Source organism: Botryllus schlosseri, chromosome 15 (assembly GCF_051294905.1).
Source record: "Botryllus schlosseri isolate E-star chromosome 15, Bs_hap1, whole genome shotgun sequence".
NCBI classification, from domain to species: domain Eukaryota; kingdom Metazoa; phylum Chordata; class Ascidiacea; order Stolidobranchia; family Styelidae; genus Botryllus; species Botryllus schlosseri.
In genome coordinates, this window is record NC_137250.1 from 20,294,166 (window position 1) to 20,316,934 (window position 22,769).

Below are 22,769 nucleotides of genomic sequence, written 5' to 3' on the forward strand. Positions count from 1 at the left end.
AGCTTTGACATTGCCGATTCCATGGTCTATATGAAATTTTGGTTTGAGATGCATTCAAGTATTTACAGAAAAACTTTAGGTGTAGTACAGTAGGCTACATTAGTACAACTTGATTTGATATTGGAGGGAATAATGGGTCACTCATACACGCACTAAAGTCGATACCGTGAAATTTCGTACAAGCAATCACTCAAGCTGCGGGTCTAGTATAGGGAGTTGAGTGGAGATGCTCAAATTAGCCGGTGTTGGTACTCAAGTAGCAGGCCTACTTGAGTAAATAGTTTCAAAAGGAAGTGTTTTTAGACAACTCTCACTGTCTACGTGAGCATGCAAAGCTACCTGCCTGTTACTTTCGTTTTTATTAAGCAGAACGTTTTTTTAACCTTACTTGACATATCTTGGGAATCTAGACTTTTAAATTTAGGTAGTTTCTTCGTAATCGAATTTGAAGTCAATATCTTGAAGATAAAACTACTTGAAATGGAAGTAGAAAATGAAGTAGTTTCAAAGAATAGATCCCACTACTTGAGTACCGACCGTCGACTACTTGAGAACCTGTGGCATAAACACCATCTACCTCGTAGAACTGAACTCTTCGTGATTTGCTTTCGCTCAAAATGGTTTTAGTTGTTCATAAGCGACCTGTCATAAAATATTGATATTTCCTGCCAATTGCAATCAATTGTCAATTGTCTGCTGAAGTAGGTTGCACTTAATTACTCCACTTCTAGTTTTACATTTTATTGTTCATTTACCAGTGCCGGAATCTTTCGCCGCTGAACCAGTCACACTGGTGTTATTGTAAATAATATTAATGTTGTCAGTGAAAGTATGTGAACCATTTTAAAACGGGGTGTTCTGTAAATTTGATTTAAAGCACGTCAGTTATTTACACGATAAGCTCTCATATTGTTGATTGTCAAATGGTCTGAAAAATATATTTTCAGATGGTACAAGAAATCGGGTCCGCTTTACCGACCTGGTTTGTGGTTGGACTGCTGGGTCCGAGCTCGAGGCTCCTGACTTTGAAATATGGAAAAAACGAAAAGGTAGTGGAAGAACTACTGGCGCTGTATCAAGCGTGCTTATCCGTCCGGAATGTATCTCTGTTGCAGACGGCCTACAAGTAATAATTTATTGACTTGTGTTTGATGACGGGTCGTTCAAACTGATTGTCGTTGCAGGAACGTAGTGGGAGAGCTGCAATTCGCTCTGAATCAACTTCTGAAGAAAGTGAGCGCTACAGCGCAGCCCTTGAGAATACTTGAGGAAAAGATATTTGGGGAGGAAAATTCGCATACTTTTAACTCTGATGACGAGTAAGTGAAAGGAAAAGGAAAAACCTTATGAATCCTCGTAGATTGCCTTTATCAACGTGTGAGCCAATGCCACACTATGTTAGATAAAAAAAAAGACAACCCAGTTTTGCATTCGTACTTATCGCCGCAGTGGGATTAAAGTACCTTATGTCCAGTTTTCAAATTTTCAAGGTCCATTTTTAAAACTTGAGAAAACTCTAGTTTTTAAAAAATTTTCAGTATTATTCGGCCATATCTTGGTCATGGTTATGTCTGTCATTGATTCAAAGTTAATCAGGGCCAATATATGGCCGAAAGAAGATCAAAACTTTACGTTAATCAACTCTCTCAAAATGTGTAAAATGGACATGAGTCTCTTTGATACCACTGCGACGATGTGTCCCAGGCAGAGATGGCCGGAGTAAAGTTTGTGGATCACTGGACTAGATCCATGTTTTGGCTGGATGTGCGTGACCCGATTCCACCTCTGGACCTTGATTATTGTCATGATCCGGGATTCTGCTTCTCCCGTTGATTTTGAAAATTATCTTGTCATAGACAAGGAATAACTGAAATCGAACTTTCCAGCTCATAAAAATGAGGATTCCGCTGTTTCCTGAATCTTAATAAATCTGTAGCGTTTGTTTTGACTGTCGGTTCAAATAATATTTTCTCAATACAGAGATGGAGCTACGCTTTCCCAAGACGAAAAAATGCTGAAGATTGTGCTTTTCGACATGACTGCGCTTTCGGAAATTGCTGACACAAAGAATTCACTGTTTGGGGTATGAGATTTGTTTCGTTCTCTCTCCACTGAGCTGTGTGCTGCTATCTCTAGTTCGGTTTATTGATTTTATATTTTCATATCCCGAAACACAGATTTGTCGATAGACCGTGTACTTTATTATCGTTGATTCCTAATTAAGCCAGTCGTTAGTAAGAATGAAGGATGTCTGCAATACAACAGCTAAAATATTATCCCTAAAAAATGATGACCTAATCCTAACACCGAACGAAGTCTTCTCTTTTTGAACCCATAGCCCCCCTATGCATGTCGACGTCATTTGTATTTTTAGATGTTTGCGTTATCTCCGAGTATATTCGATCTCATGCACAAGCATCTGCAAGTCGTTCACAAGGAGTTGGCCGCGTTTTACCCACGGGTTCAATACATCGTGCTCTCCACCCTGTATTCTCATTGCCAAAGGTTCGCTCGTCGATCTCTAGTTTTTCGATAATTTATATCGGCAAACCTCTTCTGTAGGAACAAGAATTTTCTGACCACCTATCTCGGCGGTTCTGTCGGGCAGTCTCCTGTGCCGGCCGGGTCTGGCACGGCGCCCGTCGCCAATGTGAAACACCGTCATTTTCCGATGATTCTGATGCTGATTTCGGACCTGCTGTTGAAGAAAGCGACTTCGTTTGTCGCGAGGTAATTATGCGCCAATTTTGAAGCGTCTCGTGTCAGATGGCATCCCGAGACGCAGGATTTTGCAACTAGGGGTGTTTTAAGTATTTATAGATTTGATTCGATAAAAAAAAAACTTTTACGGTACTGAACATCATAATTTCATCAAACAACAACTCTAGTTGCTATTGCTTATTGCTAATGTTATCAAATTTGTTTTCAATAAAATATATGTGTTTGTGTCCTTAACTCTTATTAAGGGACTAGCAAAAAGTCTTTGAGTTGAACGTATTACACTGCAATGAATTTAGTAAGCAAGATGAAAGTTTAGTACTGTTAATCACCTATTCATGTAATAACTCTTCCAAAATTTTCACCTTGTCTCTTAAATCACCGAGATTTTACTGTAATGCCGCTATGTCTTCAGGTGTTTGTCTATATTATCCGATACACGTTTGTTCATTTGTTCTTGTTTGTGTAAGATTTGACCTTAGGTGTGTCACATGTTCGCGTACAGCATGTATCTTTTACAATAATCTCGTTGGGATTAGCGCAATTAAGTTAATGAAGTTTGACCTCTGTACAATTAGTACTGTTCGCAACGGAATTGCTGATCTGACTAACATTCATTAACCTGTAGTACTACTGTATTGTCCTGATACGAACATTCTTTGTGATGCTCTGCCCGGGCTAGTTTGTCGAAACTCAGTCCTGGATATCTTTTTTGCGCAGCTCTTGAATTTTCAATCTCATCTACCATTAAATCCAGTGGTGCCACTGTAACATTTCTGACAAACTAGATGAAACTTGTGGATTGTGGCGATTGTTGGATGTGTTGACAGGAAGCTGCTGCTGCACTGGGTGGAGAATATCTTGATGAATTTGAAAGAGGTCGAAGGGTGGCACGTCATCAATGATCCGGCTTTCATCAGACTTTTGGATTCTTTGTCGGTTTTGGGTGAGTGTTGAAGTTCTTTCACTTGCAAACCGGCAGACAGAAATTTCTGATATGTGCCATGCGAAATTCTCAAGTATGTGTGGTGAGGTTGTGACCAACATCCCGTAGTCGCTAATGAAAGCGCTAGTGCTGGTTGTTTGTGAAGTGTCATAGCATAAATGATTTCCGCTGCGGTCCTGTTATATATTTAAGAATGTCTCACTAAATGCGGGGTGATAAACAATATGGGCGGATTGCACATATTACTGTGAAGTTTCGTCTCTAAAATTGATTTTGTTTTGAGTCTTTCAGTAGAGCTGTGTTGTCACTATGTAGAAACGACATTATTTTAGTTCATTTAGCCTTTATCTCTTCTCGAATTTTTGATCTTTTGCACTTATTACTGTGAAAAATCATGGAAATATACGAGGAAAGCGTTCTTTTTTAACTGGTGTTTAAATTGCAAAATGGAAAATCACACTCGTGTCATAACTTTCAATCTCGTTTAAATTCAGGGACAAATCTGGCCGATAACAGAGGCTTGGCGATAGTGCGTTGCTTTTCCCTCGTGTTCACAATAGCGGAAGATCAATGCGTGTCGACATCGGCTAACGAAGCGGTTTACAAGATTGGATTGGATTTTCTCTTGGCGCACATCTTCAACACCAATAGGAAGCTGCGCGAACGGTGTTTTAATCTGTTGCGGAAGGTGCCCATCGATCAAATCGAGAGGTAGGCACAACAGCAGCGTGTCTGCGATCAACGCATCGCACTAGGTGGCGCTGTGACGTGGTGAATGCTGCAGAAACTTGTCCCCAGTACCTCAACCGTTCCTGTCGCATTTGAACAGTAGATAGTGTGGAATGTTAGCATACAAAACCCGAAACCGGTCACTTATTTGTTTCTTGATTGGCACCAGTGTCGATCGCGGCCTGGTTGCTAAATTTTATGACTAGGAATATGGGTGATTTGTAAAGTTGGAATATGTCGCTTTTGCCCAACCGCAGAAAAGAATGGCTATAGTGAAGATGATTTTTTTTTTTACCATACCAATTTTATTGCACTTTGAGACAATGCTGTGGTTTGATCACCACCTCACAGAAATGCTAGTAGGCCTACTGTTAAAGTGGGTAGCTCCATGCTAAATATTTAAGAGGCTGCGATGCAACCGATTGCGGTTGTAAGGCCGTGGTGGGAAAGTATCGAAGCCGCGCATTCAAAACTCGAAGAAATCGTCTCTCACTGCTCTAATGGACAGCATTGTAATGACTCGAGTCGCGATTTTTTGGTGACTCAAGTTGACTCGAGTCATTTTCTGAAATATGAAAAATGACTCGACTCAACTTGACGCAATTTGTGTATTGACCCGACTTGTACTCGAGTCATTGCGTTGTTACCTTGAAGAATAGGTAACTACCACATTATTCGTATTTTGTCTATTAGTGCTGGTATTTGTGAAATACTGCTAGAAACTGTGGATAGTGAGGAATATTACTATATGTGAATGCGAGTCATTCAACATCACCTAAACAGAGTTGTAAAAAGTGAGTTGAACAGAATTGAACTCGAAAATGAACAGTGCACTCAATGACTTGAACTCGGACTCTAACCTTCGAACCCGGACTTGGAGTCGGTGGGGATTTGAAAAAGACACGACTTGACTTGAGTCAAAACTGTGAAAGTTGAATTACTTGTGACTTGCTTACCATCCCGCTAATGGAGTCATTTCAATAAATGCTCCATTCGGATTCAAGTTCCCAAATCATTGCGCCCATTCCTATTTATCACTCTCATCCCTGATACTAGAGCCTAGAGCGTGTTTTTTTTAACGCGCCTTTCCCCATTTAGATACTGCAGCGCCTCATGCTGGCACGGCGTCGCGCTGCGATCGACGGTCGAATCTCGAGATGTCGAAGGCCGCGCGGCAACGAGGCACGGCAAAGACAGCTCGCTGGTGTCGCATCCGTTGGTCTCGTTGAATATCAAGCAGCACTGGCTGGCGAAACGCGGGCAGATGCTGAAGATGGTCCCGCAAGAGAGCAACTTTCACACGCGGCACTTTGGAATCGTCATGAAACTGTTGCTGAACGGGCATTTCACTGAAAAGTATGTACGATGTGTGAACCAGACTTGGAGAACTTACTCTAATCTAATTTGAGAAATGTTTCTTTGCTCTAATTCTAATCTAATTTGTGAAACGTTTGTATGCTCTAATTTTAATTGTAAACTAATTCATGGTTTTCCTGAAAATGCTATTTGATACGAACTGAACTTATTCAATTCCCAAGTTTTGAGAATTCAACAATTCTAATGTGGAAAAGAACTTGATTTGTAACTGTAATTCTAATATAACTTCCGAAACACGGTGTAGCTATAATTCAAATTTTAGTCTGATTTGGAAAAAAAAACTGTGTAGCTGTAATTCTAATTCTAATCAAATTTGGAAAAGCTGAGAATCTTCTAGTTCTCCAACTCTGGTTTGATCCTCTTTTTCGATATCTCCGTCGATCAAATTAACCTTTTTTGCCCGAAAGTATTTAACGAACAAATATTGAGTAGGCTGCAATTCCAATTCATCAATCCAATTCCGGAATCATGTTTTGAAGATGTTCAGGATTATTACGCTTTCCGACAAATCATATATTCATACTTTGCGGGAATCATGGGTATGCTTGTGAAGAAGCATCTTGAAACTGTGTACGGTAAAATATTTTCCCCCGAAAATTCATTTCAAGAAGAGTGCAGTACTTAGGTACTGAATTTGCGGTATGCAGCACATTGCAGTGTTAGGATCAAGTCACTACCTTCGAGTCACGAGTCATCTCGAGTCATTGCACATTTTGACTCGAGTCAAGTCAAGTCAATCGATTTTCAAAGGTGACTCGAGTCAAGTCAAGTCAATCGTTTCTTGGAGGTGACTCGAGTCAAGTCAAGTCGAGTCACGAGTCAAGTCATAATTCAAGTCAAATTGAATTTTGGAAGTATCAGTGACGATTCAAAGTCATCACATTTTGCTAGCTGCGTGAAAGACAGAATAATTGGCCATTTATCTTGAATCAAATAACTAATATAAACTTAAATATGCCTGCAAGAAGGCGTTGTATCGCTCACGCACACGTAGAACTGCAAATAAAATACATGAGTTACTGTATAGCAACATGCAATAGTCTGTTATTAGCAGCCAATAGGCTCGAAGCCTCGATAAGTTTACCAAATTGATATGGTACAATACACTACCCATCCGTTAGGAAATAAACGCACAAACTATATTCGCTCGATTTAAATCATACAAGAGGGTTGGTAAAGGGGATCACTGCGGAATGTAGGCACTGGGCCGTCTAAGAAATAGAGATACGTTGTTATAAGGTTAATCTATTGCTACTCCTACTAACAACGTAAGCTGTGATCATTACGTTTGTGGTCAATTTATTTGTGGTGTAACAATAGAGGATCAGTGAAACGTACAATCAGTGAATGACTCGTTACTCTCGCAAGTGTCACAGCAGGCGTATCGCGCACAATACTCAACACAACATTCACAAAATTCAGTGATCCAATCGATACCGTTTGCTTGATTACTCGAAATTGACTCGTAAATTTTGCTCCGAGTCACGAGTCAATTCGCATTTTTGAAGCGCCGAGTCAAAGTCAAGTCAAGTCATTTTTGCAAAGTGACTCGAGTCAAGTCAAGTCATACGAAAAAGTTGACTCGAGTCTGACTCGAGTCAAGTCATGACTCGAGTCATCCCAACACTGGCACATTGTGAATTTAACACTTAGTATGTATGTATTAATCTATTCATGGTAGGAGAACCGATTGGTTAGAATTAGGGTTCGCCAAGTGCCCAATATACTGGTAACCATAAAAATAAATGAAAACTACCTCACTCGTAGTGAATAATTCGGAAGATGTTTCAATTTCCAACAGCTTCTGAGACATCAGCACCATCGTGCAACCAAATCTGCTAATGGCCACCGCAATTCTGGAGTCACGTCGATGTCTCACTGCTAGATCTTGCTTTTACAGAGACGCTCCTCGCTTGGAGAGAATTTTCTGGAACTGCCACCGCGGAGGACAAGAACCGGTCAGTTGCCTGGACACGTCCGTACACCGGGACTATCAGTTCCTGATATGGTGGGCGTCATGGGAATGCGCCGTGTTCACTGTTTCCAACAAGCTGCGCACGCCCCTGGGTGCGCCCCAAGACACCTTCACCAAAATCGAGAGTGAGTGCTAGTCAATGTCTTGGGTTCTTGGACTGGCCTCCATGGCCAATTCAATAATTTCTAAACATTTTCTGCATGTGAAATAAGAAAAATTATAGAACGCTTGGTTGCATAGCATACATGTTGTAGACTAGTGGTTGTCAAAGTGGGCGATTTCGAGAGACGGAGTGAACAAAACGTGAAGTAGTATACAGGCAAACTACTTGATTAAGCAGGTACAACCTACTTGAATACTGCAGAAAAGGATAGGGTTACTTACGACTTCTAATATTTAGGGGGCAAAAAAGATATGTCGAGCTTCATATGGGACCTCTCTGTCTCAAAAAAAATTGGGAACCACTGTTCTAGACCATAGTAGGCGTTTGACTGAATGACTGCGCCAGGTCGTTTCGACTCCTTCCTATTTTTCTTCATTTTATCGCAATCTCGTGGTGTTTTGAAATGGTGACATCATCAATAAACTGAACTGAACATTCCCGCATCTCGTCATGAGTTTTAAGCAGTCTTTCTCGCTCATAGCTTTTAATTGAAGTCGAAACAGAAAAGCCAAGTTCACAATAGCCATGAAGATGCCAATTACAACATAATATTGATTGTTTTTCACCGATCATGGTATAAGATTTGAAAGCAGACAGCCAAAACTCATCTAATAGGGTCCATCAAACCACTAGGTGTCGCCAGACTTTTGGTGGTAACCGCCGTTGTTACGTACGCGGTTGCCGTTATCAGAAATCTGTAGGTTACTTTCTCGATTGTGTAAGGGTATTTTATATGGAAATAATGGCTACAACATATACTACGTGGACCGTGAGCTCGCTATAAGATGAACTAAAACTTCGAAAACTTCTGGTGCTGAGCTGGTAGCCGACATTTAGTTGACAATTTCACATTCTCACCTCACCTAGTTATCAAATCGGCCTTATTTCCTTCCATAGAAGCTTTCTGAAGTTTTAGTTCATTTTATAGCGAGCTCACGGTCCCCGTAGAATATGTTGTAGCCATTATTTCCATATAAAATGCCCTTAAACAATCAAGAAAGTAACCTACAGGTTTCTAAATACGGCAACCGCATACGTAACAAAGGCGATTACCACCAAAAGTCTGGCGACACCTAGTGGTTTGATGGACCCTATTGTTTGGTGGAAACAACACTTTAAAAACTGGTCATTCCGTGTATCAATTAGCTGTTACTCTTTTTCTGCAAAAGATTGATTGAATCATTGCTTTAAACTGGAAAGTATTTATGTTAAGCGTCGATCCATTAATAACGGAAACGAATCAAAGAATTTCTTCAAAATCTTGCTTTTCCACTGCTTCAACTTTACGTCTATTGGTCGTAGTTTGGATGTGGCTCTAATATTTTCAGATTGACCTTAGGGCCCATGGCCCACAGGTTGGGGACCCGTGGTTTGCACACAACCACCGCAAAAAATCTAGTGGTCAGTTCTGTAAAACTTTCAAGAACCGCTGATTTATGTAATCCGCTCGTGACTTTGATTCCTTGCCTTAGCTGCTTTGCGTCGCTACGACTCGAAAAAGGACGAGAAGAGCGTGGCAACTCCTGTTAGGCGTGTCTCCGAGGGACGTGTCCAGGGTGCGACCCCGAACCCAGAAAGGAGATCGTTTGCGGATCAGATCCGCGGCACCATGCAGCGGCCTCATCTGATACTGCAGTTCCTGTTTTCGTTGGAGAAGCTGCTGTTCAACGCACACTCTGGATGCGTTTCGATAATGCCGCCAACAAAAGTATGTTGTTGCTTTTTCGTGTTTGAGTTTTTCTTTACATGAAGCCTGGTCAGCTATCCCTATTATTACATAAGCGATAACTATGACTTGTCAATGGTACTAAGGAATAAATGATACAAAATATATAAACGGGGAAATATGAATCAGTAACCAAGGAGGACTTACATTGTCCTTACCTCTATACAGCAGAAGGGATTTAGGTAAATTGAATAAAATGTCTGTTTCCAGGCTGTGCGCACTTTCTTTTCCACAAATCTGAAAACCTGCGAACAGTGGCTCAACCGGCTACGTCTGGCGGCGATGAAAGTATCGCTGAAGGCCGGGCTGTACGCATCAGCGATATACCACGGTCAGAAGATACTCCAGGACATGAAGATCAATAACAACACTCAAGTACGCGTTGAGGTTTTCTGAAAGAAATTTATCGTAGCATACGTGTTGTTTGCAGGGTGCGGAATTTGATTTAGCTATCTTCATGACTGTGGAGGCGCTGGTGGCGATACGCTCTCCGAACACGATCGCCGGGCTGTACAAGTGGTGTCGCGATATCTCAAAGTCTCACGCCGTCGTGGCTTCCTCGCCGAAACAGATTTGGTCTTGGATGAAGGCCGCCAAGAATCAGGCCGCTTCTAGGTGATTTAAGAAGAATATTTGTAAAGTTGCATGTATATCACACTAGTGTGAAGATCCTCAAAAATGTTTGCATTCTTGATGTATTTCCAGTAGGTTTTGCGTACTTGTGCTGCGTACTTGAGTGGGTATGATTTCACACTTATTCTGATTTACATCACAATTTTTAGGCAAGAATGCTCACTATTAACACTTTGGTTTTGTAAAAGTATAAAATAGTTTTGGAATAACTTTTCCAGTAACGAAGTACGTCTACTTTTTGAACTACTTAAGTACATTTGAGACTTTTTTACTTCTAATCTTCATTCTTTCTACTTGTAATTGAGTGAGAATTACTATTTTAACCATCTCAGAGGGTGAAAGACTTGGAGACACTTAACACATGACATACCAGATGAACCAAATTTTACATTGTGGTGTATTTTTGAAGATACGAGGACGCCATCAGGGAATACGAGACTGTCATCAGCACGCTGCCCCAGTCGCAAAAGTCTGACGACCCGGCGAAGAGCTCGAGGGCCGGGGCAAAGGCTGCATTTTTATCGAGGCAAGTTTACGGATGCCACATCACGCTGTGCGACTGGAAATCGGCTTCGAAGTGGATCATGGAAAACGACGAATTGCTTGGCGGCGACAACCTATTTCCAAGCTTGGAATATGCAGAGTAAGAGATATGATGTGAATTCTCAATATACACTTGAAAAAATGTGTGGCTTCCAAGTTAACTAACTCTCAAGAGCTTCTTGTGAGGTACAGAACTTTAACTGTATAAATCTTAAGAGAGGTGGTGTGTGTGATAGTTAATATTTTGACATTATGAGTATATTTTTACCTTAATTCGTAAACACCAGTTTGAAAGTCTGGCTTTACCGACTATATTTTCTGATGTCGAAAGAATGGTATGCTAGTATGCTACAGCCAAATTGAATACACTTTACGGCAAAATTATCTGGCAATTTAGTACACAGATTATGTACCGAATGGCACCAAAAGACTTATCAACCACCGATTTCTATGCTGTTGTGACATATTATGATATATGACGTGCTTACGCACCAATGCGCATTCAGTTTTCCATCTTATTTTAATACTACTGCTGCTGCCAGAAATACCAATACAGAATACAATTCCCTTCGATACGTCACTGGAGGACTAAAAGTTGGCCGTATTCAAGCTCATTTGAGTGTAGAAATTGGTCTGTTTGGCCGTGACGGCTCGTTTCGATCATTTCTTTATCATACCGAAAATGCTATCGACGTATTTTCAGTATCAGTTTGCCTCGCTTTTGCCAGAGATGAATTCATGCTGACCGGTCCATTTTTCCGTCCCAGGGCTCTAAGCCGCTTTGAAGACCAGGACTTCAAAGGCGCCTCGGAGAAAGCTACCGAAGCCCTCAACGGCATGGCGATTCAAGATCCCAAGTTAAACGGAACAGTGAAGGATCGCTTGCTGTCGTGGAAATGGCCCAATTTGCTTGTCGCCAGCGACTTGAAACTGTTGCAGTTCTACATGCAAGACAAGGAGTCTCGGTAATTTCATGTTAACTTAGCGGCGCCACTGTATAAACTGACTAACATCTAGCGGTTTGGCCAGAGTCAAGAAAAATTGCCATCAACCGAATCTACTTCATAAAAAGCAGTTTGTACATTCTGCGGAAATAATTACCTGTTATTGATTCGGAATTTACGACTACTTCTACTTCTGCTCTTGTACCAAAACTAACCACTTTGACTACGCCGGTATTTAGCGACCACGGAAAGCAAGGCATTCAGAAAATTCGCTTGGTCGCCGAGTCTGCGGTCCGCGTTTTTGCCGACTCGTGGCCAATCAACGCCGACACGGACTACCTCTCGCTGTTCAACATCGTCAATTGGATCAACGACGAGCCAGTAGTGAGTACCACCAGAGTTATACAACAACAAAATTTTCACCTTTTCCAAATTAGATTGCAATGAGAATTATAGCAGCAGTTTTTTTTCAAATTAGATTAAAATTGGAGTTGCCAAATTTGGAAAAAAAAATTGAAATTGAATGTATGATTATGAAGAAATACAATTAAAGAATAAATTTCAGTTTACACTAATTCATAGTTCGTTGTCATAAACATGAAATTGGCAAATGTCTGTACACCAAGTCTGGCCATCTCATAAATTATATTAGAATTAGATTACCTGCATTTCGCTAGAATTATTATCAATTATTTTTATTTTTGCGATCACGTCTAATCCTGGTTTGTGTTATAGTATGCGCCGCCTGTTGACATGTTCAAAGACCCCGCCTGGTTTCCGGCCACCGAAAGGATGACGAGATTCTTTATGAGCGATTGCGGTAAAGGCTCGACCGGAGTCGACGACGACGTGGGTTATTCCATGGTCGCGTCCGATCTACCCGAAATTTTGATGCAACGTTCTTTCGCGCAGGACCTGTTTCATTATCTTCTGTCGTCGTGCAAGATGCACAGGAAGCTGGGTAATTTCGAGAAATGCGCCAGTCTCGTGCAGAGGATTGCGACGAAGATTTGTGGCGTTAAGGAGAACGGGTTGGTGTTCAGGTTTTCTGTTTTGGCTAGAAGGTTGCCCGACATTTCAGCATTTGATGCAATAATAAACGACATTCCCCTAAACTTAATTCTAACTTTAACCCTCATGCTGATGTATCACACACTTATTTGCCACTGAAACCCACTGCTATATCTCAATTCAATAGACTATTTTTTTTTTCTTGCAAATTTCCGCTAATGTTAAAAAACGATAACGGACATCTTTTTGGCCTTCATGTGAATAAGTTTTGGTGCTGTACAACAATTATATTGTCTTCAAAACAGAGATGGAAGTATCTTCATGTTAGGCTTTGTATCGACTTTTAAAAATATTTCAGGCTTGAATTGGACCAAATGACAACTCTACTTATAGACGATATAAAATTATTACCAGTTTTCGGGTTCGGCCCAAGTTCACCCTCTAAAAAATATTTCAGGCCTAAATCTGGCTAAATGACAACTTGACTCGTCAACGATATGAAATTAGTGACTTGAGAAAAACTTGAATCAGACCACAATATCAGGATGTCTTGTACAAATCTTTTGGAAAACTCTCATACAGAAAGGTTATCTCTGTGATTTCCAAGGCTGCAATCGTCGAACCGTACATAGTGACATCTGCGTTTTTTCAAACTTTTTCAGCCCGCTAGAACTGAAAAGCTTGCCTTCCGTGGTGGGAATGTTGGATCAGATCAACGGCCGGGACAAGTCCTACCTTTGGGACGTGAAATTCGAACTGTCCAAAGACCTGGTCGCGATGGGATGCAAGTCGGAAGGCGTCGGACTCATGGCGGGCACCTTGCTGGACACTTTGAAAGAGAGTGCGTGGATTTGTAATGCTTGGGTTTTTGTGTCTTCTAATTTTTTGCGATAATTTAGGTAATAGCAACGTAAGAAGTGCTTCTATCCTGTTGTCGTTGGCAAAGACTTTGCAGTCCGAATGGAAGACTGTTGGGACCTCGCTAGCTGGGTTGCTTGGGTGAGACGGCTCATTTTTATTAACAATTTGTTTATTTCTGTAATTCTTTGTTTACTTCGCCAGTTATAGGGGCATAATGTCAAGTGTTGTTGTAAGCCAGGGGTGTGCGATTGGATTGTGAAACCTTCATGACAAGTGGCCTGGGTATGGGCTGGCTGAAACTGCAGGAATCCTGTTTAATTTGAAGTAGGCTAGCTTATTTCACCAAGCATAATATCCAGATTTTCATTCAGAAAAAAAATCAAGACTTGTCGATATATGGACATTTACCTTGCAACTGGCTTGGTGCAATTACTGTCATGAATAATAATGAAGTAATCACTTGTCTGTTACGATTTTGTTACCGGATGAATTATGTCAATAATATATTCACTTAATAGTCTGCACAGCACATGCATAGTTTAATAGTATTCTCAGGGTCCACTCTTAGACGACATCACCAACAGGAAGGTTGTCGATGCTGTGACCCAAAATTGATATCTTGAACAATAATTCTAGTATAATGGGCTGGATATGTGGCCTTCCTGTCTTTTGGAATGTAAGCAAATCCCTCTATACAGCTCTCTGCACACAGTACACTAACAGCAGCATTAGAGTTACCGCGTACTGCTGTAATTGACCGCTGGCGCATCTTCAGTTAAAATCTATCTTTGTGTAACGCAGACGTGAAGACAATAGCGATGAAATTGCGGCCAAATTCAATTTGTTGCTGCGGCACCCCAAGATTGCCGCCACTTACAATCACTTTCAGAACGACGAGCAACTTGTATCGGAAGGTGAGCATTGTAGCATCATAGAACAACTTGCAGCAACTCGCTATATTCTTCCAATTTTGATTGGCTGGTGGTGTGGAACGTATTGTGACCATTTGCAAATCAATTCAGATGCATGTTTCTGTTAAAATGTTTTCAGTATTACTCTTAGACATATAAACTTTTTCGAAATCTCCTGTTATTACACTGAAAACTCCTAGTATTAGGTACTCGGCGTTAGAAATTATGCCGCCTGTATGAACCAAGTAACTATCACGAAAATCAACACCTCTTAATTAGTACTAAAAATGATATTACATTTTTATTTTAACCGGAGTAAGATCCTTGACCAATTTAACTACATTTATGTCAGCAGTATGGTCAGTGGACCGCAATCTAATTGTTGAATATTTTTGTTAGCCAATGCAGACATCGTCCTGGGCACCCTCCAGTATTGCGCCACGGTGCAGAACCCGAATCTCGCCAAGGCCTGGTTCGCTTCGGCCGGGTGGTGCTACAAATGGGGCAGAAAGATTTTGGATTCAACGAGGTTCGTGACAGCAAATCAAATTTGCGACATTAGAGTCTGGTAATTTGTGCTATTTTCAGTAATATGGGACTGGTGAAGCTGACGGACGCCGAAAAGCAACAAATTACCGACATTCTGCATCCGCACAGTCCGACTTCTGAAGATTTGGAGGTTATCTTCGATTGCTTGAGCCGTGTGTACTTTACCGGCGCCACTCAGCAGGTTGGACCATAGAAATTAGTGTGTGGAACATTGTCAAATCCATATTTGTACTCGAAATTCAAATTCCAAACCTGTATCATGTTTTATAAAGTAAATATATTCGGGGGTACGCATACTTTTGGCAGTTAATGGTAGCTGGGGGGCTTTTGGAATTGCAAAATTCATCTTTGTGCCAGCAGAAGGAGTTTGTGTGCCATCTAAAATTAGTACATTGAGCTTACGTGATCTCTTTGCCTCAGTTATTCAAAATTTCATGCCAGTGACGTCATATTTTGTGATTTGATTATTGATATATAATGTTCTTTCCAATTCTCTTTTTTTCTATATAATTCTGATTATACAGAATTCCATGTTGGTATAATGCAAATTGGTTCAAATTTGTCCAAAGTGCTATGGAATTATGTGCTGCGAAAACGCAGGGAAAACGCATACTATCGACTCATTTCCGAACTCCGCAATTCTTCGCAGGATGACGACATCGTCCAGCAGCAGCACGGGCATCAGAGCGAAAAGACGGAGATCATCAAAAAGCGACTGACGGCCTGCTGCGACGGCTGGCTGCTCCGGCTTCCGCCCGGCGTCACGGAAGACCTGCTGCTGGTGTGGCAGGGCATCTGCATCCGGCCCTTCGCGCTCTACCAAGTCGCCGCCGATAGCTACTTCAGATTCCTGAGGCTCAGTCTCGGGCAGCAGGTTGGCGGGGTGTTCTTAAATTTTTCTTAGCGCGGACCGTTGAATGTTTGGAGCGGTTGCATAGACCCCTAAAATTTTATTGTCCTTTACTTAAAACTCGCATTTGTTTCAATTTAATATATTATTCAATTGTATATCTCAGATTGTTGTTGTAGTTTTTCAACATTTGCCTTTCACGGGAGTTACTATAGACTCCAGAAACCCTGGGTTAGCGGGATTTTCTCTGCAGCCGGGCAGGATAAACGGTATCTTTTCAGGAGAAAGTCAGCGACGATTGCACTGTGACGACCACCCTACGACTGCTGAGGCTTCTTGCGAAGCACGCGCTGGAATTGCAGAATTCGTTAGAACGTGGACTGAAGGAGACGCCTACCACGCCGTGGAATGGTATGCAGTGTTTGACTTTCTTCTTTCTTTTTGCGACTAATGCAGGATTACTAACTTGCCTGCTTATTCGCGTGGTCACGTTTTAGGCTGCTTCCACTTGCTCTTCACATATTGTCGAAGAAAGATTACTTGATTATCCCTTTTATGATTTCGTATTTTGAAAGAGGTTTTGAGATAGCTTTGAATAGCACTGCCATCAGTGAAATTGTCATGACAACCAGACGATGGTCCGCTTCCACTCGTGCTTCAGGACTTTTTCAAGCAAAACTACTCTATTTTTCGTTTCAAGATTTTGTAATTTGAAAGTGGTCCTTGGACAGCTCTTAGTGAAATTTTCATAACCGGAGACGTTGAACCTATTCTGGGCGCCCTTAGTCATTCCGTGTTAGTCGCTGATATGTTACTTGGCATGTTGTTATTTTCTACCTGCGACGCAGTGCCGCTTCTCGATTCACTTTTTCCAACCTTCCCTAATTCTTTAATAATCATTTCTATTATGAGTGAGTAGAAGTATACCATACTCAAGCAGCATCGACAACCATCCAAACCACATCTGCTAAATTATGTCGAAAGATTCCAATTATGATGTTGTCGGGACTTGCGTTTCAAATTTGGTCTTGATTTTCCACTTTGTTTTATCCATAACAACCAATTGAGATTTTACGATACAAATTCATTGCACCAAGTCGATATAAGCGATTTTTCCCTCGTTGTTCTCCATTTGCTCAAAATGCTTTAAAAGCACATCCTCACGCGTATAACTGTGAAATTTTACGGTGAGTCAATCCGACCGTTTTTCTTTCAGGGATCATACCGCAGCTGTTCTCGCGGCTGAATCATCCCGAGGTATACGTACGTCAGAGCATATCCGATCTTCTCTGCCGTATCGCGAAGAACGCGGCGCACCTCGTCGTATATCCGGTGGTGGTGGCGACCACTCATGCGGATCAAAGATCGCGGGCTCTGTTCAGAAATTCGCTTCATGACGATAAGGTAGGTTCTCTCTGTTCCGTCGCGAAAATCCACAACCGGTCAAACTAATAAATATTGGTACTGGAGTAGAAGTAATGTCATGAATTTCTGCTCAATTACAAATAGAAGCATAGATGTAGAAGACATGTCATGACTACCTCTAATGGATGAAGGAAATGAAGTAGTTTTACAATCTAGATTTGGTCCAGACTAGATTTTGAGACTTCTTTTGGATTCAGAGTTTGGAAAACGCATACTGCCCGAAGCATTCTAACGAACTCCGACTCCAACTAATCAAACGAGTATTCGTCCAAATCTTCTCAAGTATTACTAAAAAGTGCTGTTGCTGTGGAATCAGAGCAGCCTATGTCTATGTTTCGCACTATTGAAAGAATATGACAAACATAACCATGGTCAAGATATTGCTGAAAGAAAATGGAAACTTTCTTGACTTTTTCAAAATGTTAATAATCAACATAATCGACTCTGATTCCGCGGCGTTGATATTCCGTTATAAATAACCCAAAACATAGACACAGGAAATTGGTGAGATATTCAGTGGTCAGGCTACTCGGGTACTGGCTTTCGCAGCTTTAAGATCGTAGATTCCAGTATCTTCAATCTATCCTTCCGACTTCACCAGGACAGCGTGGATTCTCTCGGTATGTACCCGGACGGAAGTTCAGCTCTAGTGAACGGTAGCGTGCCGTCGGAATCGGTTTTGAAGTTTGACGAAGACGAAGAAGCAGGTGGGATTTAATATCATCTTAATTTACCTCGACTTTGATTGTCGGTTTGTGTCGCTAGACCGGGCGAATCCCGAAGACTCGCAGACGCAGAGCTACGTCAACGCGTGCTATCACGACGTGCTAGACGCGCTAGTGGAGGAGAACGACTCGATAGTGAAAGATGTGCAGCTGCTGGTGTGGGAATTGAGGAGGATCACGCTGCTATGGGACGAACTCTGGCTGGGCACGTTGAACCAGCACCATCAGGACGTCAGCAAGTATGGGTGTTCTATATTTTGTTGCAACGCCGGAGGGGTGTAACTTATTATGGTGTGATAACAGTGTGGATGATGAGGAAAGAACAAATCCTTACCGTTTATGCGACCACAAAGAAACTAATGCCAGACACCACATTCAAGATGACATTGTAGTTTTCTACCATACTTATTTCGTTGGACTTTGTGACAATACTGTTCCGATCACGGCGTCACGAAAATATCGTTTCCACTCAAGTGTATTTGTGCTACAAGTTTCGATGTTACGATATGACCAATCGAGGGTTTGAGACTTCCGCAGTGGGAATAAAATATTGAAACTAGGATTCTCAGTGATAGTATAACTCTTGATGAAAAGAGACGTATAGTCGTATAATTTCAGTACGCAAAATAATAGTTTTACGTATTCTTACAATTACTACTCGCTTCGGATAAGGATTGAGACAAGCCCTGGTGTGTCGGTAACGGAGTACTTGGCATTTTTACAAGCGAAACGCCAAAACAGTTTGGGAAAACCACCAAACCACTACTTCTCTTAATTTGAGTACAAATAAACAACATTACTTCTTGGGTGCCAAACAGGGTTTTTATGACTCGAGTCGCAATTTTCTGATGACTCGACTTGTCTGAAGTCATTTTCCCAAAATACGGAAATGACTCGACTTGGACTCGAGTCATTGCGCATGACTCAAACCAAGTCATATGACTCGAGACTCAGACGGCCATGACCGACATATCATTGTAATTTCTAAACATAGTAAAGTCACCACACTATCTGTACTGGTACTTGAAAATGCGAACAGGAACTGCGATATAGCATGCTATATTATAAATGCGAACCATTCAATATCATCAAACAGAGTTATAAAAAGTAGGTTTAACAAGACTTTAACTGGGAACTGAGCACTGAGCAGTCAACACAATGACTTGGACTCGGTGGTGAATTGAGAATGACTCGAGTCAAAACTTGGTTACTTGGTGACTTTGTTACAAAGCCGGCCTAATTTGACCACCTTAGCACGACGGCAAAATGTGACTTTATCATTCCCTTCTTTCCAGGCGACTCCATCAACTGCACGACGAAGCCAAGCGCGTCAACGCGAACCATTCTTTGCCGAGGTAAAGGCGCACGATATTAACTTGGATCGGCTAATGATTATTGAAGACAAACGATGAAAATGTTATTTCTTTCACGACAGAGAGGAGAAAAACGCGCTGCTGAAAGAGCAGCAGCAAGCCATGATGAGGCCGATCGTGTATTCTCTGCAGCGGGTGCAGCGCATCACGAGCGCGGCGCCCGAGACACCGCACGAACGGTGGTTCGCGGAGAACATGCAGCCGCTCGTGGACCAGGCCATGAAACGTTTGATCGAGCCGCCCAATCCGCACAACCCAAACTCGTGCTGGTCTGGATTTAAGCAGGTGGGGTTATCTATAAACTGATATCAGTTTACAAAGAAAATCATGGGGATACGAAACTTATCAATTTATCAATTACCCATTACCTACAATACCGATGTGATGACTAACGAAATTTGCTAGCTAACCGGGCAATGAATATCAGAATATTAAGAGCAGGATTACCAGGATTAGTGCCTTCTGGGTAACTAATATTGAATACATACGGATAGTGATATCGCTTTGTATCAAAATTAATAGGTTGTTATTGTCAAAATATCCTCTCTTCTCAGTGACGAGTTCAAAATTTTCAATGGCGATTCGACTACTAATCTCATTAGCAATATCCCGCAAAGATTGCAGTAGATACTAAAATTGCGAGCACGACTTGGCCATGAAAGCTAAGTTCTTCGTCCATAAATAATCTGGTATAGTACTTGAACAATATATTCATATATCTCTTTATTCACCGTAACATTTTCTAGCTGACACTCTTCAAGGCTTACTGCCAACCAACTTCTTGGTGCATTGGAGCTCTGATAGAAGACTTGAATAATACATTCATGTTGTTTGTTAGTCACCGAAACTTCTGCGGGATTACCACCAGCTATGACGAGAAGATAGGCATGAATGGGCCAAGTCTATAGCGATTACAATTAGAGTCTATGCGGGCAAAAGGATGTCGTTTGTCATTTGATAATCGCTAGTTAACTTTTGCCATTCGTGTTTATTTTGCTTCTCTCGCATATTCGCGATCGTGAGGGGAAAGTGCATTCCGAGTTTCCTTGGTAATGCTGCTGTCGGTATTCTGATATTCATTACCCAGGGCGCCTATAAATATCGATAGTTATCGAAATGGTACTGTTGGTAGGATGTGACGATGTCATTGTTTATAATTGTTAAGTACGAAAAATGTCACAATTTCAAGGATTTTCTAATGATATGATTTGTGTTCATCATTCAGCTTCATTACCAATTGACCGCTCGAGCTAGCAAGCGCTCGTCGCAATATCTGAATTTGAAAGACATCAGTCCGAAGCTGATGGACTTGCACGATACCAGCATGCCAATACCAGGTGAGTTTTGGACACTGTATCGCTGGGTGCGGAATGGGGGTCTTGACGACTGCGTTTTCTAGGGGCTTCTGACGGACAGAGTCAAATTACGATACACGGATGCAGCAGCGTCGTCACCATTCTTCCTACCAAGACGAAGCCGAAAAAGCTGCAATTTATCGGGTCTAACTGTCATCGATTCACGTTTCTTTTTAAAGTGAGTCCGATTTTAGTGTGTTCCCGGGAGCAGACTTAGGATATTTGTGTCTGAATTACAGAGGTGTTCGCAGCTTTGCATAAATAGTATTGTAATGTTTCGAGTTTTCCTTGGTTAAGGTTATATAATTCTTGAATGTTTTATATGAATATGTGATATCTAGATAATTAATTACTAGTTTAGACATTTTCTTATATTTAATTATTCCCTGGTAGCAATCCTTCTAAACTTTGACTTGAACTTTGAACCAGGGACTGGAAGACCTTCACCTCGACGAACGAATCATGCAGTTTCTGTCGATCGCTAACCAACTGCTGCGCAAACATCACAAGTCCTCCGGCTTGGCCGCTCGCCATTACTCCGTAACCCCGCTCGGGTCGAGATCGGGACTCATTCAATGGGTGGACGGTGCCACACCGCTTTTCACGCTCTACAAGAAATGGCAGCAGAGACAAGCTCTCGCGAATGTAAGTGATTTAGTATTTTGTCCCGAGGCTTTTAGTAACGTGGTAATTCTAATTTTTGGAGTCCTCGATTACGGTTTTCGGTACTTGAAGCTAAATAATCAAGTGGTTATGTTAAAGTTTACTTCCACTTATACTATTATCCTAAATACTTGCATGTATTGCACAGAGTAACCAAGATTTCTTTTAGACTACTGAATCAGCAATGCCGAAGCCCATACTCAGGCCAAGCGTGATCTACTACAATAAGCTCAATCCCGCTTTGAAAAAAGCCGGTGTGGACGTGGAGAAAGTCAGCAGAAAGGTGTGTCTCTATTGTTTATGTCTCGAAAAGTCCATATTGTTAAGACATATTTGTTCAGGATTGGCCGGCTGATGTGTTGAAGAATGTTATGAACGACCTGATCAAAGATACGCCACCCGATTTGCTGCAACGGGAGCTGTGGTGCACGTCGACCAGCGCGACCAAGCTGTGGGACGTGCAACAGGTTGCGTTTAGTTTTTGAGTTGTTAGACACAAGGTCGTCCGTTATATGAACGTGTGATTTTTGGTGTCCGAATTCCTTTCCTTTCAAAACTAAATTTAGTAAATTTGTCAGATCACCTTCGTGGATATTAAATTTTCGGCATTGATTCTTTGCAGAGTGTTGCGGTTTTTTGCAAACTCTTGGCTATTCAATATTGTTTGTCGATGCATCACAGTAACCGAATATATTTTTGAAAATTACACTAATTTATGATGACATGGGTGATTTTGCGTCAGTCGTGGAATGCGTTCTTTGAATTCGAAAGTAGCCACCCTATACACTTAAAAATTTGCTACCCCCGACCAAGTCTACTTTTGAAGTAGTTTTGGAATGTATTGCGAAATGATACTTGCACTTATAATTGAGTAGAAATTTCCAGTATTACTTCTACCTGAGTACCAATTCTGAGCACTTTGAGAACCTCTGTCTACTAGCTTGTGCATGTAAGGTAACAATAATTTTGCACTCGCAGAAATACGCGTGTTCGACTGCTGTGATGTCTATGATCGGATATGTCATCGGACTTGGCGACAGACATTTGGATAACGTTTTGATCGACTTGGAGACTGGAGAGGTTAGTCCAGCTCGCACTCAAGGCGTAAGCACAATTTCAACGGCGCCTCTCCTGTTCAAGGTGGTGCATATTGACTACAACGTCTGCTTCGATAAGGGCATGCAATTGAGGGTGCCTGAGAAAGTACCGTTCAGATTGACGCAGAATGTGAAGACGGCGCTCGGACTGACATCGGTGGAGGGTGTATTTAGAAATGTTTGCGAACAAGTAAG

The 22,769-nt window shown here is 41.5% G+C and overlaps 2 protein-coding genes across 3 annotated transcripts in view; one reads left to right on the forward strand and one right to left on the reverse strand.

Moving 5' to 3' along the window:
- Positions 1-22,769, reverse strand: part of LOC145457449 (epithelial membrane protein 2-like) — a 417,463-nt gene that overhangs the window by 96,667 nt on the left and 298,027 nt on the right. The gene's annotated exons all lie outside the window — the stretch shown is intronic.
- Positions 1-22,769, forward strand: part of LOC145458128 (serine/threonine-protein kinase SMG1-like) — a 51,076-nt gene that overhangs the window by 11,468 nt on the left and 16,839 nt on the right. For both annotated transcript variants that reach the window (XM_080336466.1, XM_080336464.1), the window contains 36 exons: positions 948-1,126; positions 1,185-1,319; positions 1,981-2,083; positions 2,375-2,505; positions 2,563-2,730; positions 3,549-3,664; positions 4,159-4,375; positions 5,492-5,749; positions 7,671-7,870; positions 9,381-9,616; positions 9,845-10,009; positions 10,065-10,249; positions 10,677-10,910; positions 11,578-11,775; positions 11,994-12,138; positions 12,490-12,603; positions 12,667-12,785; positions 13,428-13,606; positions 13,665-13,764; positions 14,428-14,540; positions 14,937-15,066; positions 15,126-15,267; positions 15,736-15,960; positions 16,218-16,347; positions 17,153-17,340; positions 17,963-18,068; positions 18,127-18,325; positions 19,382-19,441; positions 19,522-19,744; positions 20,685-20,796; positions 20,859-20,992; positions 21,244-21,459; positions 21,647-21,760; positions 21,819-21,944; positions 22,456-22,557; positions 22,618-22,764. In XM_080336466.1, coding sequence (XP_080192592.1) covers positions 948-1,126; positions 1,185-1,319; positions 1,981-2,083; positions 2,375-2,505; positions 2,563-2,730; positions 3,549-3,664; positions 4,159-4,375; positions 5,492-5,749; positions 7,671-7,870; positions 9,381-9,616; positions 9,845-10,009; positions 10,065-10,249; positions 10,677-10,910; positions 11,578-11,775; positions 11,994-12,138; positions 12,490-12,603; positions 12,667-12,785; positions 13,428-13,606; positions 13,665-13,764; positions 14,428-14,540; positions 14,937-15,066; positions 15,126-15,267; positions 15,736-15,960; positions 16,218-16,347; positions 17,153-17,340; positions 17,963-18,068; positions 18,127-18,325; positions 19,382-19,441; positions 19,522-19,744; positions 20,685-20,796; positions 20,859-20,992; positions 21,244-21,459; positions 21,647-21,760; positions 21,819-21,944; positions 22,456-22,557; positions 22,618-22,764 — 5,649 coding nt within the window. The remainder of the gene's footprint in view (positions 1-947; positions 1,127-1,184; positions 1,320-1,980; positions 2,084-2,374; positions 2,506-2,562; positions 2,731-3,548; positions 3,665-4,158; positions 4,376-5,491; positions 5,750-7,670; positions 7,871-9,380; positions 9,617-9,844; positions 10,010-10,064; positions 10,250-10,676; positions 10,911-11,577; positions 11,776-11,993; positions 12,139-12,489; positions 12,604-12,666; positions 12,786-13,427; positions 13,607-13,664; positions 13,765-14,427; positions 14,541-14,936; positions 15,067-15,125; positions 15,268-15,735; positions 15,961-16,217; positions 16,348-17,152; positions 17,341-17,962; positions 18,069-18,126; positions 18,326-19,381; positions 19,442-19,521; positions 19,745-20,684; positions 20,797-20,858; positions 20,993-21,243; positions 21,460-21,646; positions 21,761-21,818; positions 21,945-22,455; positions 22,558-22,617; positions 22,765-22,769) is intronic.